Below are 18,878 nucleotides of genomic sequence, written 5' to 3' on the forward strand. Positions count from 1 at the left end.
TCCAGGTGGGACAATCTTGCTTTCTGAAGCTAGGAAGAAGACTTTCAAGAAAAGTTGTATTTCTGCTTGAGGATTTCAGACAGCAGGGCATTTAGGACTTCAGTGTCCTTCAGGTTTCAATGTGTCCTTTGATGCTCTGTCTAGTTTTAAATTCTGTCATGTTCAAGCTCATTCTTGTGTTTCCTCCATTTAAATGCATTCAATTCACAAAATAACACATCTCAGAATTTTATTTTGGGGACCAGCACTGTGGTGCAGTGGGTTAATGCCCTAGTCTAATGCGCTGGCATCCCATATGGGAGCCAATTCAAGACCCGGCTGCTCCACTTCTGATCCATCTCTCTGCTGTGGCCTGGCAAAGAAGTAGAAGATGGCCAGGTCTTTGGATTACTTAATGAAGATGATCATTCTCTGTGATTGTATAGCACAGAACAAAGTAGCAATGTCACCATGAGCAGGCTACCAAATTCAATGATTGACTCCACCAATATTTAGATGAGTCATATGACTCCATTTAGCTAAATGAACTTTATCTTGAAAGGAAAATATAACTAGGTCATAATAATGGTCTTTTTTGCAAGACTTATTTGGAAGAGTTACACAGAGAGAGGGAGATGAGAGAGAGAGCGAGAGTGAGAGCGAGAGAGAGAGAGAGAGACTGAGAGAGAGGGATTGAGATTGATCTTCCATCCACTGGTTTACTCCCCAGATGGCTCCAATACCCATACTGGGCCAGGCTGATGCCAGGAGCCCAGAGCTTCTTCCAGGTCTCCTGCATGAGTTGCAGGGGCCCTTGCTCTTTGGCCATCTTCCAGTGCTTTCCCAGGTGGGAAATCCAGCAGAGAGCTGGATTGGAAGTGGGACAGCCGGGACTTGGATGTGGGCCCATATGGGATGCTGGCACTGCAGGCAGTGGCTTAACCTGCCTAACATGCCATAGCACTGCCCCCTGTGTGGTCTTATGACTGTTAAAGTAGAGAGACTAGGTAAGCATTAGTCACTCTGAGCTACGCATTTCAAATCCTGGGTAAAGCAACACAGCCAAGTTTGGAAATATTCTGAAGAAAGAATATATATCAGAAAGAAATTGTCTGTGAAGAGAATGGTTTAGCCATGAATCCTGGATTATTTTCATAAAAAGTAGCTCCCATCCCACGTCTCCATGCAGAACCCTCTGCTTTGAATGTTATAGTCAGACCCCTGGGAAAAAAGAGAGGACAACACAGAGTCAACAGTTGGAACATCTTCTCTTCCAGATTTTCCTGGGAATCCTATGGGATTCATCATTTCTGGGTGGCCATCGTTTCAGTTCCTTCACAGGATGTAAGCCACTGTGCACAGGTTTGGTTCTCAGGCACCTAGCTGTGGCCAACTCCTGGTCATTCTCTCCAGAGGAATCCCAGAGACCATGGCAGCTCTCGGGCTGAAGCATTGCCTCAGTGATCATCAATGCAGGCAGGCGTGTCTATGGGCACAGAGTGGCCAGGGGCACCTCCATCAGCACCACCTGCCTCTTGAGTGTCTTCCAGGCCATCACCATCAGCCCCATGAGCTCCAGATGGGCAGAATCAAAGCCAAAGCTCCAAAGGTCATTAGCCTTTCCAGTGTCCTGTGCTGGGTCTTGCACACGCTGATAAATATCAGAGATTCCTAAACTTATGAGTGACAAATTGAGAAATGACAATATGACAAAAACTATAGATTTTGGATACTGTTCTGCTGCCCCAGGTGACCAAGACACACAGACAGTTGTCGACCTGCCATGATGTCTTGTGGTTTCTGCTTATGCTCTGGGCCAGTGGCTCCATGGTTTTCATTCTGCACTGGCACAGGAAGAGGGTCCAACACATTCATAAGAGCAACATCTTGCCAAGATGCTGCCTGTGATCACAGCTCCCTAAAGAATCCTAGTGAGCACATTTGTATGCTTGGGTTCCTTTTCTTCCATCATCTTTATTTATTTTCATGTTTTGGATGAGACTGCTGGTGGCTGTTGAACACCTCGGCCTCCGTCATCAGTAGTCCTTCCTACACTGCCACGGCCCCCAGGGTGTTCTTCACAGCATGTGACACAGGGGAGTGAGTGTTGTCACTTTAGGTGGAGGTGCATGTGGGGAAATCTGGAGTGTTTGGAGAGGTGAAAGCATGCAAGAGAGTGACAGAGCAGAGAAAAAAAATCAGGGAAAGGGGTGCTCTGGTTTGGATTTCAGTTTGAGCAAGGGTCCATGTGTTAGAGGCTTGGTCCCTGGGTGGCATTATTTGGTGGTGGTGTATCCTTTAGAAGGTGGGGTCCAGGGGCCAGCACTGTGGTGTAACTGGTAAAGCTGCCAGCTGTGGTGCTGGCATCCCATATGGGCACTGGTCTGAGTCCCAGTTGCTATACTTTTTTTTTAAAAGTATTTATTTATTTGAAAGGCAGAGTTACAGAGAGGCAGAGGCAGAGAGAGAGAGAGAGGTGTTCCACCTGCTGGTTCACTCTCCAGATGGTTGCAATGGCCAAAGCTGTGGCAATCCAAAGCCAGGAGCTGGGAGAGTCTTCCAGGTCTCCCATGCAGGTGCAGTGATCCAAGGACTTGGGCCATCTTCTACTACTTTCCCAGGCCATAGCAGAGAGCTGGTTGGAAGTGGAGCAGCAGGGACTTGAACTGGCACCCATATGGCATGCTGGTGTTGCAGGCGGTGGCTTAACCTGCTGCACCACAGTGCCAGCCCCTGCTCCATTTCTGATCCAGCTTTCTGCTATGGCCTGGGAAGGCAATGGAAGACCACTCAAGTCCTTGGGCTCCTGTACCCATGTGGGAGACTCCGAGGAATCTCCTGGCTCCTGGCTTTGGATACACACAACTCTGGCAATTGAAGCCACTTGGGAATGACCTAGTGGGTAGAAGACTTTCTCTCTCTCTCTCTTTCTGTGAGGGTGTATGTGTGTGTGTGTGTGTGTTTGTGTTTGCCTCTCTGATATTCTGCCTTTCAAATAAAGAAATAAACATTTTTTTATTTTTTAATTTTTTTACAGGCAGAGTGGACAGTGAGAGAGAGAGACAGAGAGAAAGGTCTTCCTTTGCCGTTGGTTCACCCTCCAATGGCCGCCGCGGCCAGCGTGCTGCGACCGGTGCACCGCGCTGATCCGATGGCAGGAGCCAGGAGCCAGGTGCTTTTCCTGGTCTCCCATGGGGTGCAGGGCCCAAGCACTTGGGCCATCCTACACTGCCTTCCCGGGCCACAGCAGAGAGCTGGCCTGGAAGAGGGGCAACCGGGACAGAATCCGGTGCCCCAACCGGGACTAGAACCCATTGTGCTGGCGCCGCTAGGCGGAGGATTAGCCTAGTGAGCCGCGGCGCCGGCCTAGAAATAAACATTTTTTTTTAAAACAGTGGGGCCCTGTGGCAGTCCTTAAGCTATTAGGGGGTGCCCTCAGAATTCTGTTCACTTGTGATTTCTTGGGTTAGATTTTTGATGGAAGCCTGGGTTTGGGCCCACACTCCTCTGTTCTTGGTTCAGCAGAGGGTCACTCAGTCTAGTAGGTGCTTCTACCGTGGCCTCTTTTTGCCCTTACTGAAAGGCTGAGGCAATGGGGCTGCCTGCTGGCAGGCCTGACCCCCTGCCTCAAAGTGGGAACTAAACAATGTGTTACCCTTCAGAAAGCCAGCAACCTTGTAATTTGCTGTAGGAACCTACTAATGAAGGCATCACGGGGATGTGATGCCCCTGCATGGAGACCCTGGGGGCGTGAAGTCCTGGACATGGCAGAGGAAAAGGGGTGGCAGAGACTTTTATTCCAAGAGCTGCTGTAACAGGTCCCCACACCCTGGGTAACTTGAAGCAACACAAACTTATTTCTGCACAATTCTGGAGGCTGGAGTCTGAGTTCCAACACTGCCAATAACACAAGACAACCTGAGAACAGATTGGAGACCTAACTTAGGCTAACCCAAAACCAGCAACTTACTATGCATGCTTTGGATGCCCTTCAATCCCTGCTCTGGAGCCAGCCTCCTCTACTGCCGCCAGTCCTGCCTCATACTTCAGGCCCACAACCACTGGGGTGCATATAGCTCAGCTGTCCCAGAATCTGCACCAGCAATTGCTCCCTCTGCTTCTAGGAGCCCCAGGCAGTCTAGACTCTCTAAAATATACAGTTTCTTAGGGGTTTTTGAACCGACGAACATTTGAGGTGAGAGGTCTGCTAATGTCCTGTTTGCTCATTGCAGAACATTCTTAGGGACCTAAGTCCCACACTGTACTCTGCACTGTGTAGGATTATGTGTCAGGTAAAGATTAACTACAAGTTCACTGCGAGCATCCAGCAACTCTTAGAGCAAGAAAAGTATCTGACTGTCCAAGTGAAGGAACTTGAAACTAATGAATTTACTACAGCCCCTGACCAAAAAAGCAGAACTTGCTAGAAGAAAATGTTAGTGCTTTATGTGATGCTGTGGCTAAGAAAGCAGGTACTGTGGAAGCTCAGGTTAAATGATTACACAAGATCACTATAACCATAAACTCAAGGCCCAAGAAGACAAACTTGATAAAATAAATAAGTAATTAGATGAATGTACTTCTGCTACTACAAAAGTCCAAGTAGCATTCAAGATGGCTGACAGAAATCTTTAAAAAGCACAAGAATCTGTGATTAGTACAGAGAAAGAAATAAAAGATTCTGAGAAAGAAGTAGAAGACCTAACAGCAGAGCTAAAAAGTCTTGAGGATAAAGCAACAGAGGTCATAAGAAATACAAACGCAACAGAGATCTCAAAAATACCATTGAGGGGGTGGCACTGAGACGTAGCAGGTAAAGCCGCCACCTGCAGTGTCAGCATCCCATGTGGGTGCTGGTTCGAGTCCTGGGTGCTCCACTTCTGATCCAGCTCTCTGCTATGGCCTGGGAAAGCAGTGAAAGATGGCCCAAGTTTTTGGGTCCTTGCACCCACATGAGAGACCGGAAGAAGCTCCTGGCTCCTGGCTTTGGATTGGTGCAGCTCTGGCCATTGCCGGCAATTAGAGAGAGAACCAGTGGGTGGAAGACTTTTCTCTACCTCTGCCTCTCCTCTCTGTGTAACTTTGACTTTCAAATAAATAAATAAATCTTAAAAAATCATTGTATCCCGTAAAAGATAATCCTGTTGAAGAAGTTTCAGTTTGAGCTAAGAAGATTTTGAAGCAATCAAGAATAGAGATTCCATAACAAGTCAGATTTCACTTTTGGTAGCCCAGTGTCATGAAATGAAACCAAACCTTGGTGCCATTGCAGAATATAAAAAGAAGGAAGAATTGGACAAAATTACTTATGAAAGAGATAATTTTAGACAAGCATATGAAGATCTGCGGAAACACAGGCTTAATAAATTTATGACAGACTTTTATATAATAACAAATACAAGAGAATTACCAGATGCTTACCTTGGTAGGGGAAGCTGAACTGGAGCTTAGAGACAGCTTGGATCCTTTCTCTGAAGGAATCCTGTGCAGTGTTCCACCACCTAAGGAAAGTTGGAAGATCTTCAACCATTCAGGAGGAGAGAAAACACTTCGTTCCTTGGCTTTAGAGTTTGCTCTCCATCATTACAAACCCACTCCCCTTTACTTCATGGATGAAACTGATGCAGCCTTTGATTTTAAAAATGTGTCCATTGTTGCATTGTATATATGTGAACAAAAATGCCCAGTTCATCATAATTTCACTTTGAAACCACATGTTTGAGATTTTAGATAGACTTATTGGCATTTATAGGACATAAAATATAACAAAAAGTGTTGCTGTCAACCCAAAAGAAATTGCATCTAAAGGACTGTGTTGAATTTGTTCCTACTAAAGACTTCCAATTAAGCTGGGATACATTTAGTATATTATATTGATTTTCTATTGTAGTGAATTATATAAAAATACATATTCCTAAACTGCGAACATGGCGCTGCGAGTGGTGTGGAGCGTGCGGGCCGCGACTTGTAGGCTGCTCATGGCCTCTGCGCCCGCTGCGCCCTGCTCGCCTCTGCCCTGGTGGCTGTGGGCGGGCGCCGTTCCGACGCTGGGCACTGGACCCGCTCTGATCTCGGTGCGTAAACTCACAGAGAAACATGAATGGATAACAACAGAAAATGGTAGTGGAACAGTGGGAATCAGCAATTTTGCACAGGAAGCTTTGGGAGATGTTGTTTATTGCAGTCTGCCTGAAGTTGGGACAAAATTGAAAAAACAAGATGAATTTGGTGCCTTGGAAAGTGTGAAAGCTGCTAGCGAACTCTATTCTCCTCTATCAGAAGTAACTGAAATTAAAGAAGCCCTTGCAGAAAACCCAGGACTTATCCACAAATCTTGTTATGAAGATGGTTGGCTGATCAAGATGACGCTGAGTAACCCTTCAGAACTAGATGAACTAATGAGTGAAGAAGCCTATGAGAAATACATAAAATCTATTGAGAAATTAAAGTGGAACCCTTACATGAACTAGTATGGAATAACTTATTCCAGCACAGTTTTCTCTTTTTTTTCGTGTTTTTTTTTTTTTAACTTTTATTTAATGAATATAAATTTCCAAAGTACTGCTTATGGATTACAATGGCTTCCCCCCCATAACGTCCCTCCCACCCACAACCCTCCCATTTCCCATTCCCTCTCCCCTTCCATTCATATCAAGATTCATTTTCGTGTCTCTTTATATACAGAAGATCAGTTTAGCATACATTAAGTAAAGATTTCAACAGTTTGCTCCCACACAGAAACATAAAGTGAAAAATACTGTTTGAGTAATAGTTGTAGCATTAAATCTCAATGTACAGCACACTAAGGACAAAGATCCTACATGAGGAGTAAGTGCACAGTGACTCCTGTTGTTGACTTAACAAATTGACACTCTTGTTTATGGCATCAGTAATCACCCTAGGCTCTTGTCATGAGCTGCCAAGGCTATGGAAGCCCCCTGAGTTCACCGACTCTGATAATTTTTAGACAAGGCCATGGTCAAAGTGGAAGTTCTCTCCTCCCTTCAGAGAAGGGTACCTCCTTCTTTGATGACCTGTTCTTTCCACTGGGATCTCACTCACAGAGATCTTTCATTTAGGTTTTTTTTTTTTTTCAGAGTGTGTTGGCTTTCCATGCCTGAAATACTCTCATGGACTTTTCAGCTGGATCCGCATGCCTTAAGGGCTAATTCTGAGGCCAGAGTGCTGTTTAGGACATCTGCCATTCTATGGGTTTGCTGTGTATCTCACTTCCCATGTTGGATCATTCTCTCCCTTTTTGATTCTATCAGCTAGTAATTGCAGACACTATTCTTGTTTCTGTGATCCCTTTGGTTCTTAGTCCTATCATTATGATCAATTGTGAACTGAAATTGATCACTGGGACTAGTGAAATGTCATTGGTACATGCCACCTTGATGGGATTAAATTGGAATCCCCTGGTATGTTTCTAATTCTGTCATTTGAGGTAAGTCAGCTTGAGCATGTCCTGAATTGCGCATCTCTTCCCTCTCTTATTCCCACTCTTATATTTAACAGTGATTACTTTTCAGTTAAGTTTCAGCACTTAAGAAGAATTGTGTATTGATTACAGTATTCAACCAAAAGTATTAAGTAGAACAAACAAAAAAATACTAAGACGGATAACATATCAAGTTGCTCATCAACAGTCAGGGTGAGGGCTGATCAAGTCACCGTTTCTCATAGTGTTCATTTCACTTTAACAGGTTTCCTTTTTGGTGCTCAGTTAGTTGTCACCTATCAAGGAGAACAAGTGGTATTTGTCCCTTTGGGACTGGCTTATTTCACTCAGCATAATGTTTTCCAAATTCCTAACAGGGATCACTTTTCAGTTAAAATTTAAACACCTAAGAATAATTGTGTGTTAATTACAGAGTTCAACCAACAGTACTAGAACAAAAAAAATACTAAAATGGATAAAGTATTACATTGTACATCAACCGTCAGGACAAGAGCTGATCAAGTCACTGTTTCTCATAATGTCCATTTCATTTCAACAAGTTTCCCCTTTGGTGCTCAGTTAGTTGTCACCAGTCAGGGAGAACATATGATATTTGTCCCTTTGGGACTGGCTTAATTCACTCAGCATGATGTTTTCCAAATTCCTCCATCTTGTTGCAAATGACCGGGTTTCGTTGTTTTTGACTGCTGTATAGTATTCTATAGAGTACATGTCCCATAATTTCTTTATCCGGTCTACTGTTGATGGGCATTTGGGTTGGTTCCAGGTCTTAGCTATTGTGAATTGAGCTGCAATAAACATTAGGGTGCAGACAGCTTGTTTGTTTGCCAATTTCATTTCCTTTGGGTAAATTCCAAGGAGTGGGATGGCTGGGTTGAATGGTAGGGTGATATTCAGGTTTCTGAGGAATCTCCAAACTGACTTCCATAGTGGCTTAACCAATTTGCATTCCCACCAACAGTGGGTTAGTGTCCCTTTCCCCCCATATCCTCTCCAGCATCTATTGTTGGTAGATTTATGAATGTGAGCCATTCTAACTGGGGTGAGGTGAAACCTCATTGTGGTTTGGATTTGCATTTCCCTGATTGCTAGTGACCTTGAACATTTTATCATGTGCCTGTTGGCCATTTGGATTTCCTCTTTTGTAAAATGTCTGTTGAGGTCCTTGGCCCATCTCTTAAGTGGGTTGTTTGTTTTGATGTTGTGGAGTTTCTTGATTTCTTTGTAGATTCTGGTGATCAACCCTTTATCTGTTGCATAGTTTGCAAATATTTTTTCCCATTCTGTCGGTTGTCTCTTCACTTTCCTGACTGTTTCTTTTGCAGTACAGAAACTTCTCACTTTGATGCAATCCCAAATATTAATTTTGGCTTTGACTGCCTGTGCTTCTGGGGTGTTTTCCAAGAAGTCATTGCCGGTACCTATATCTTGCAGGGTTTTTCCAATGTTCTCTAATAATTTGATGGTGTCAGGTCATAGATTTAAGTCTTTAATCCATGTTGAGTGAATTTTTGTGTAAGGTGTAAGGCAGGGGTCTTGCTTCATGATTCTGCACATGGAAATCCAATTTTCCCAGCACCATTTATTGAATAGACTGTCCTTACTCCAGGGATTGGTTTTGGATCCTTGATCAAATATGAGTTGACTGTAGATGTTTTGATTGATTTCTGGTGTTTCAATTCTGTTCCATTGGTCTATCCATCTGTTTCTGTACCAGTACCATGCTGTTTTGATTACAACTGCCCTGTAGTATGTCCTGAAATCTGGTATTGTGATGCCTCCAGCTTTGTTTTTGTTGTACAAGATTGCATTAGCTATTCGAGGTCTCTTGTGCCTCCATATGAATTTCAGCATCATTTTTTCCAGATCTGAGCAGAAGGTCTTCGGTATCTTGATTGGTATTGCATTGAATCTATAAATTGCTTTTGGAAGAATGGACATTTTGATGATATTGATTCTTCCAATCCATGAGCATGGAAGATTTTTCCATTTCTTGGTATCCTCTTCTGTTTCTTTCTTTAAGGTTTTGTAATTTTCATTGTAGAGATCTTTAACGTCCTTGGTTAAGTTTATTCCAAGGTATTTGATTGTTTTTGTAGCTATTGTGAATGGGATTGATCTTAGAAGTTCTTCCTCAGCCGTGGCATTGCCTGTGTATACAAAGGCTGTTGATTTTTGTGCATTGATTTTATACCCTGCTCCTTTGCCAAAATCTTCTATGAGTTCCAATAATCTCTTAGTAGAGTTCTTTGGGTCCCCTAAATAAAGAATCATATCATCTGCAAAAAGGGATAGTTTGAGTTCTTCCTTCCCAATTTGTATCCCTTTAATTTCTTTTTCTTGCCTAATAGCTCTGGCTAGAACTTCCAGAACTATATTGAATAGCAGTGGTGAGAGTGGGCATCCCTGTCTGGTACCAGTTCTCAGTGGAAATGCTTCCAACTTTTCCCCACTCAATAGGATGCTGGCCAAGGGTTTTACATAAATTGCTTTGATTGTATTAAGGAATGTTCCTTCCAAACCCAGTTTGCTTAGAGTTTTCATCATGAAAGGATGTTGTATTTTATCAAATGCTTTCTCTGCATCTATTGAGATTATCATATGGTTTTTCTTCTGCAGTCTGTTAATGTGGTGAATCACATTGATTGATTTGCGAATGTTGAACCATCCCTGCATACCAGGGATAAATCCCACTTGGTCTGGGTGGATGATCTTTCTGATGTTTTGTTGCATTCTATTGGCGAGAATTTTATTGAGGATTTTTGCATCTATGTTCATCAGGGATATTGGTCTGTAATTCTCTTTCAATGCTGCATGTTTTTCCGGCTTAGGAATTAAGGTGATGCTGGCTTCATAGAAAGAATTTGTGAGGATTCCCTCTTTTTCGATTGTTCTGAATAGTTTGAGAAGAATTGGAGTCAGTTCTTCTTGAAATGTCTGGTAGAATTCAGCAGTGAATCCATCTGGTCCTGGGCTTTTCTTTGTTGGGAGGGCCTTTATTACTGTTTCAATTTCTGTCTCAGTTATGGGTCTGTTTAGGTTTTTTATGTCTTCCTGGTTCAATTTAGGTAGGTTGCATGTGTCCAGGAATCTATCCATTTCTGATAGGTTTCCCTGTTTGCTGGCATACAAGTCCTTGTAGTAATTTCTGATGATTCTTTTTATTTCTGTGGTGTCTGTTGTTATGTTTCCTTTTTCATCTCTGATTTTATTGATTTGGGTCTTTTCTTTTTTTAGTTAGTTGGGCCAATGGGGTGTCAATTTTGTTTATTTTTTCAAAAAACCAGCTCCTCGTTTGGCTGATTTTTTGTAATTTTTTTTTTTGGATTCAATCCTGTTGATTTCTACAGTTTTCTCTTAAATTAGTGGTGGACAGGACTTAAAATTGCAACTTTTAGCAATCTTGATGGAAGAAATACTACTTTCAACTCTGCTACTGGAAGAAAATATACTCTAACTTTGTAATGATTGCAGATAAACTTAATATGCATCTTTTTCACAGTACCTTGTGATATTTATACTAGGCTCTAGGCACTGGTATTCAGAATCCATGAAGTGATCTGTGGTAAAAACTAGTTTTACAAATAATGTAATTCAAGGATCACATTGTTATCTTAAGCCTTATGTAATATTGTAACTTGCTTATACTCATCCCTGGATTGGAGTCAAAATATGTAATGATCTTTCCATTGGAAGTAACTGGGAATACACAACAGTTTTTGTTAGTTGTACGGTGCCAGAGAAAGAACAATACTATTTTAATTTTTGCAATATACTGCATTTGCTGGTGCTGTTTTATGCAGTGAAGCAGCAGCTCTACAGCAAAATAAGAAACAGAAATAAAATTTCAACTTCCTCATATCATGTTTTGATGTTAATAGTTGATTAAGTGACTTGGCTAGTATCTATGAAGATGCTAATTTTAACTTATAGAAAGTTATGTTTTAATTTTTTTTTTTTTTTGACAGGCAGAGTGGCCAGTGAGAGAGAGAGAGACAGAGAGAAAGGTCTTCCTTTGCCGTTGGTTCACCCTCCAATGGCCGCCGCGGTTGGCGCGCTGCGGCCGGCGCACCGCGCTGATCCGATGGCAGGAGCCAGGAGCCAGGTGCTTTTCCTGGTCTCCCATGGGGTGCAGGGCCCAAGCACCCGGGCCATCCTCCACTGCACTCCCTGGCCACAGCAGAGGGCTGGCCTGGAAGAGGGGCAACCGGGACAGAATCCGGAGCCCCTACCGGGACTAGAACCCGGTGTGCCGGCGCCGCTAGGCGGAGGATTAGCCTAGTGAGCCGCGGCGCCGGCCCGAAAGTTATGTTTTAAAAGAAAGTTTAAACTGTAACAATGAAAGGTTCCAAGAAATGTTTCCTTTTAGTTGCAAATTAATCCTGGTAGAATCAAACACTTGTCATCTTTAATATAGGCAAAAAGAAATCACTGAGTTTTCATCACGCTAGGTTAGAAATGAGAAGAGGAAAAACAAGGAAATGTGAACCTTTTTTGATCAGCATAGCACATGGTATTCTTAAGAAGTGAAACCATATGCAGGTTTCTACTTAAGTAATGGGAACAGAGGTGGCCATGCAGGGAGGGCCTGTGAGCTGCAACACTGTCTCAACCACTGCTTAGTTAGGGTGCCAAATGTTATTTTCAAGTGGTTAATATATATGGCATACTTACTGTCTCTAAATTAGTCAACTACAACAGTTTTAGGGGCTGGATTAAATACATGTACAAATAAATAGATATTCATACACACAAAGCACAAGCTTACTCCTGTATCATTTTCCTAGTTACTATAGAAAAAGGGTAATATTCAGATATTACCACCTCTGGTGGTAAACAAACAGCAAAAATGAGAACTTGGAAGTAGGTAAGTAAATAACATGCAAACCTTCTCAGCTCTTTAGCAAAAGAAAGCATCTTTCCAGGAGTGTCCTAATGGCCACATCATGGCTGGACTGTCCATCTGTACTCTTAACAATGGAGTACCCAGATAATTGTCTCCCCATTTGAGTAATTATTAATTGGGCTAACTAATCTGACTCTCTGCTTTAGAAATACACAAGTCACACATAATCTGTCCCCAAAATCAGCATAGTACTTATATAAATTTACCTTTTTGTTTTGAAGGTGATCTCTTATATTGCTTTGCCCAAGCTAGCTAAGACATCTGTTACTACCACCATTTCTCAGAAAGGTGATGGGGACAGTAAGTGATTTAATAGTTGTATGTTAAATGTGGAGTGCTCCATTTCCTAGGCTACTCTTTATCATCCCTAGACATATGTTACTCTAAATTAAATAGGAGTGTTTGGCATTGCACTTAGAAAATTAGGTTCCCACATTAGAGTGCCTGGGTTTGACTCCCAGCTCCCAGCTCCCAACTCCAGCTTCCTATCTCCCTGGGAGACAGCAGGCCAGTTGTCAAGTTCCTGCCACTCATGTGGGAGACCTGGATTGAGTTCCTACTTTTGGCCTCCTGGCTATTGTGGGGATTTCAGTAGTGTAGTGAAGCAATGGAAGGGAGCGTGCTCTCTTTGTGTCTCAATTTAAAATTTAAAATAAACAAAATGAAAGATGAAAAATACTTCTCTGAAAATACTTAAGTATTCTCCTTTATTTGTTCCTAGTTACTTTATTTTTTCAAAAATCCAGCTCTTCATTTTATTAATTTTTGTTTCAATTATGTTTCTTCTCTCGGTTTAATTATTTCTTTCTTCTACTAATTAGGGTATGGCTTGTTCTTATTTTTCTAGGTCTTTGAGATGCATTGTTAGATTTGATGCCTTTTCAATTTCTTGATGTAGGTGCTAATTACTCTAAACTTAAACACTGCTCTTGCTGTATCCCATAGGTTTTCATATGTTGTGTTGTCATTAAATTAATGTCTAGGAAAAAAAGGATCTTGAGACCATTTTGAAGGCCAAATCCAGGTTCTGGTCAATGGGAAATTACCAGGTGCTGTATGGAGCCAAAGCTCAGCACACATCCTCACTACTGTAGCAGAATATGTGAGCATTTCTGAGAATGGAGGGCATCAGGACTGGGGCAGGTTCCCGAGGAGCACAATTCCCTGGATCTCTATATGGGAAGATCTGAGTGGACAGGGGCCTTTTCTGCATTCCAGGAGCTGCCAGGTATGGAGAGACCTGGTGAGTCTGGTAGGAGAGGTTGTTCTTTGGTATCCAACACTCAGGGATGGAGATAAACACGGCTCCTATCACGTCCCCAGGGTCTGTTGGTATGCTTTTCAAATAATGATTTCCTTATTTTATATGCTTTGAAGAGCCTTTTTTTTAAAAAAAGGATTTATTTATTTATTTGAAAGGCAGAGTTACAGTGAGAAAGAGAGAGTGGGAGAGGGAGAGAGAGAGAGAGAAAGGGAATCTTCCATCTGCTGGTTCATTCCCTAAATGGCTGCAATGGCTAGGGCTGGGGCAGGCCAAAGCCAGGAGGCCAGGAGCTTCTCCCTGGTCTCCTACGTGGGTGCAGCACTTGGGCCAACATACTTTACATCTGAAGTCCTCCTTTCATGTTCCTTCTTCCTTACATGAAAACATCCCAAGAAATAATCATCACCAATCCTTTTTTGGATATATTGCAATACTGAAACACCATAGATAATTCACAGCACATTCATTTGTAAGATACTAGAATAAAGCTAATTAAGTATTCTCATCAATTATCCCTTGCCCAATGCCAGTTTGCTCTCCAGATGGAGTATTCTGCATCACATTGAGATGCAGCCCCCTTTCTATGCAATTCAGATATCACATGGTGCTCCATGGTGATGCATACCAACATTCTTTGGAAAATTACTTAACTTCCATCCTCTGGTTTACTCCCCCGATGGCCACAACAATCAGGGCTGGGCCAGGCCAAAGCTAAAAGCCAAATCCTTGGGCCATTTTACACTGCTTTTCTGAGGCCATTAGCAGGGTGTGGATCAGAAGTGGAGCAGCTGGGAGCTGAACTGGCACCCATGTGGAATGCTGATGTTGCAGTTGGCAGCTGTATCTGCTATGTCACAAAGCCATCTTGAAACCTTTTTCTTTAATTAGAAAAGGTATATAGCATATCCATTCCTAATTTTTTAAAACACTATGTTATGAAGATGGTGCTTGTTTATTCTATAGAGTAAGTCATTAAAATTACTATTACATGTAAATAGTGATAATTCCTTTTACGAGCCATCCTGAAATATAAGTAAAACTGTGGTGACAATAATAAAATACAAAGAGTTAACAAAACAGAGGGATGCCTTTATGATAAAATTTCCAACAGTCAGAAGCATATTTAGGAAAATAATAAACATAATATCATAAGTTCATAATCTCATTTAGTTCAGAGAGAAAACTGACCATTTTGGTTTTTTATTCATTTTTTAAAAGATTTATTTATTTATTTGAACGTCATGTTACTCAGAGAAGGAGATGCAGAGAGAGAGAGAGAGAGAGGTCTTCATTCACTTGTTCACTCCTCTGATGGCTGTAATGTCTGGAGCTGCACCAACTTGAAGCCAGGAGCCAGGAGATTCCTCCGGGTATTCCCATGTGGGTGGCAGGGACCCAAGAACTTGAGCCACCTTCCTCTGCTTTCCCAGGCCATAGCAGAGAGCTGGATTGGAAGTGGAGCAGCCAGGACTTGATCCGGTGCCCAGATGGGATGCCAGCACTGCAGAAAGCAGCTTTCTCTGCTATGCCACAGCGTTGGCCCCAAACTGTCCATTTTAACTTGCATTCAAGGACCTATGTCAGGGCCAGCATTGTGGCTCAGTAGGGTTATGCCACCACCTTCAATGCTGAAATCCCATGTGAGCACTGGTTTGAATCCCAGCTGCTGCACTTCCTATCCAGTTCCTGAGTAAGGTGCTTGGGAAAGCAGCAGAAGATGGTCCAAATGCTTGGGCCCCTGCACCCACGTGGGAGACCCGGATGGAGTTCCAACCTCCTGGCTGTGGAATGGTCCAGCCCTAGCTGTTGCAGCCATTGGGAGTGCATGGAAGATCTCTCTCTCTCTCTCTCTCTCTCTCTGTAACTCTGCCTTTCAAATAGGTAAATAAATCTTTAAAAAAGAAAAAGTTAAGGCAGAAAGAATAAGAATAGTGAACAAATGTCAAGAGGTGCACATGGTAATTAGATAAATCCAATCTCAAATATATGCAGCGTTATTTTTTTTTTTTTTGACAGGCAGAGTGGACAGTGAGAGAGAGAGACAGAGAGAAAGGTCTTCCTTTGCCATTGGTTCACCCTCCAACGGCCGCTGCGGCCGGTGCGCTGCGGCCGGTGCACCGCGCTGATCCGATGGCAGGAGCCAGGAGCCAGGTGCTTTTCCTGGTCTCCCATGGGGTGCAGGGCCCAAGCACCTGGGCCATCCTCCACTGCACTCCCTGGCCACAGCAGAGGGCTGGCCTGGAAGAGGGGCAACCGGGACAGAATCCGGTGCCCCAACCGGGACTAGAACCCGGTGTGCCGGCGCCGCTAGGTGGAGGATTAGCCTAGTGAGCCGCGGCGCCGGCCATATGCAGTGTTATTTTAAAACAAGCAGACTGACTATTCCTGTTAAACATTGTTTGACTATACTTAATCAGTTATAAATATATGCACCTAAAATATAAGGCTTAAAGTAGAAAAATGAAAAATAAATTTCATGTGACTTAATTAATGACTGTATAAATGTCAAATAAAATAGGCTGTAGATTTAAAGCAGTTTATTATTGTGACTAATATTTTTATATTTCTAAGTATATATTATCCTACTATGATTGCTTGATAACAAATGTAATCTAATAGTGTGTATTACACCCTATATACATTCACACATGTGTGTAAGCATGCGTATAGGGTCTTGTAATATGGCTACCAAATAACTGTGCCTATACTATTGTACAAGAAGTGAGTATTATAAAGCAAATACAAGGTACATGTTTCTGATAATGTTGGGGGATTTTGTATTGCTTATCCAGGCAAAGCAGAGCCTGGGTACCCTGGAGTCACAGCTCATGAGAAGATAGGGGCTAAGAGTTGGGAAACAGCCAGCAAATAATGCAGAGATGTTCACTGTCAATCGACTGGGCTTACAAAGAAGAGCCAAATACACTTGGAAAGTGGAGGAGACCACGTAAAAAAATACAAATGTGCTCACCAGAGCAAGGATGCTCCGAGTAGCTCTGGATTCAGGGGAAGTCCTGGGGGAAGCATTCCTGGGACCATGAATGTGCTGCACCTGCTGCTTGTGTCTGTGCAGGCTGAACACCATGGAGCTGCTGGCCAGGAGCATGAGCTCCAAGGACACAGCATCAGGCAACAATAGTAGTGCCAAGAAGAGCGAGCCTGTGAAGGTGTCTTGGAAGACAGCGTTACAGTACCCATAGTCTTTTCTCTTTGTGATGCTTGTGTTGATCCACTTACTTGTCACGTAGATGGGGGAAATGGTGTTTATTAACATGTTCAGGATCCAGCACAGCATGGAGGAGAGGCCTATGTACCTGGGAGCTTTGACTTTAAGCTCTGCCCACCTAGAATTCCTGGGGCTGATGGTGATGGCCTGGAAGATACTCAAGAAGCAGGTGCTTTCGATGGACACGGCCCTGGACACTCTTTGTACATAGAAAAGAAGGCTGCACTCAGCATCGCTGGGGAGAAATTTCCCCCTTAAAGCTGTCACTGCCTCTGGCACTCCACAGGAGAGAATGACCAAGCAGTTGGCTACAAGGAGGTGCCTCAGAATCAAATCTGTGCATCTTGCCTTGAATCCAGTCAAGGAATGGAAGACATGATGGGAAAGAAGAGAGAAGTTCCCCAGAATTCCACATATGACCTGAGCTAAGAAGAGCGTTCCTGTGGCCACCTCCCAGGAAGCCATTCTGCTAGCTCCTGGTGACTGACATGTATTTTCACACCAGGTACCTGCATGAGAAGACCAAGAGTGAGATGCATTTACAGCACCAGCTGAACACCAACCTTCTCCAGGAACTGTGATTCCGCCACTGAGAAATACTGAGAGCTCTTCTTCTTTTATTAAGAGATCTGCCCCCGCCCCCCAAATTGAAGTACTCTCTTTCACAATAAAATAGATACAACTGGAAACCATTGCACTTAGGAAAATAAGCCGGTCCTCCAAAAATAAATACCTTATGTTCTCTCTCATCTATGGTAACTAATAGAGTACCTAAAAGGTAATCTATAGGTGTGAAGTTGACACTCTGTGATGTGATGATTTTGAACAGCCCTTGTCTTGACTGTTGAGGAACAATGCTTTTTTGCTTGTTTGCTTTTTTGTTTTTTCTTCATACTATTTGTTGAACTCTCCACTTAGAGTAGGGTTAATTTTATGAATTTAAAGTTAACTTACAATAGATCTTGTGAAAAATAATAATAGGAATGGGAGAAGGAGGAGAAAGAAGGGTAGGAGTATTGTCTGGGGGGGGAAGTGTGGGAAGAATCACTATGTTCCTAAATTTGTATATATGAGATGCATGAAGTTTATCTTCCTTAAGTAAGAAAAAAAAAAGAGATTTCCAAGAGTTTAGGGTGTAACCTGCAGACAAGACTTACAGTGTGTGAATCACTGCAGTGAAGAGCACACACTGGCACCGTCTTTGCTTTCCACAAACATGTGAGGCACTCCCTGCTATTGCTTATATTATAAATAAGCAGGGAACTCGGAGAAGGAGAAGGTCAGTGTTTTGTGTGAATTCATAAACAGGCTGGGGGACTTGAATAGGTGAGGACTTGAAACTGCCTGGACTGGCACTGAAGACATGAACCACCACACGTGTGATAAGCTGGTTAGCTGTGATCCCCAAAGAGCCTAGATAATGAGGGAACTTTAAAAAAGTCCTTGGAAAATTTTAATTAAAAGATAAGCTTATTATAGTGCAGAGATTTCAAAATCCATGCATCATGTTTTCCATAATATGCATCTCCATGATCTTTTTGAAGAACCCTTCATATGCATGAATTTTAAAAAAATGTTTTGGACTAAAATAAACTTACCTTTTAATTCCACTTCCCACTCACTTCTCTGAAGTATCCTCACACATTTGTTTTTGTTTTCATAACTTGTTATCTTATTGTGGATCACAGAATACTTATTTGATGCTATTGTTTGTTAACAAGTCCCTATTTATGTCTGCAGGTCAACAAATAGGCCAAAATCAATGAGGACTGGAAGATGAGAGATTTTCACCAGTGGAGGTGCACTGAGAGCCGTGCAGACCCCAGAAGCCTGCCCCACATCTGGCTGGAGTCAATGAAAGGAAGAAGGCCTCCACAGGAAGAGGGAAAGTTTAACCTGCTTTCATGCCAAAAATACAAATACAAGGACACCTATGATAGGAACTATTAGTCCAGACCATTCCATAAATTATGGGATGGGAAACAATATTGCATAACATAGCTTTGTGAAACCCATAGTTATACAATTTATTTTCTTTAAA

General features: G+C 42.6%; 2 protein-coding genes, 1 long non-coding RNA gene and 1 pseudogene across 3 annotated transcripts in view; 3 read left to right on the plus strand and 1 right to left on the minus strand.

Moving 5' to 3' along the window:
• The window catches only part of LOC138843156 (uncharacterized), a 39,690-nt gene extending 20,910 nt beyond the window's left edge, over positions 1-18,780 (plus strand). Inside the window, exon 2 of the long non-coding RNA XR_011384161.1 lies at positions 18,578-18,780. This is a non-coding gene — a long non-coding RNA (uncharacterized lncRNA). The remainder of the gene's footprint in view (positions 1-18,577) is intronic.
• ORYCUNV1R-PS1558 (vomeronasal 1 receptor oryCunV1R-ps1558 pseudogene) lies at positions 1,212-1,997 on the plus strand (annotated as a pseudogene).
• LOC100338632 (glycine cleavage system H protein, mitochondrial-like) lies at positions 5,396-6,477 on the plus strand. The gene has a single exon (XM_051830477.2). The coding sequence runs from the start codon at positions 5,907-5,909 to the stop codon at positions 6,447-6,449; it is 543 nt and encodes a 180-aa protein (XP_051686437.2). The 5' UTR covers positions 5,396-5,906; the 3' UTR covers positions 6,450-6,477.
• On the minus strand, positions 16,340-17,302 carry ORYCUNV1R1576 (vomeronasal 1 receptor oryCunV1R1576). The gene is given in 1 exon segment (NM_001167263.1): positions 16,340-17,302. A coding segment is annotated over 1 exon segment (963 nt).
• Positions 18,781-18,878: the final 98 nt, after the last annotated feature.

This window comes from Oryctolagus cuniculus, chromosome 18, assembly GCF_964237555.1.
Source record: "Oryctolagus cuniculus chromosome 18, mOryCun1.1, whole genome shotgun sequence".
NCBI classification, from domain to species: domain Eukaryota; kingdom Metazoa; phylum Chordata; class Mammalia; order Lagomorpha; family Leporidae; genus Oryctolagus; species Oryctolagus cuniculus.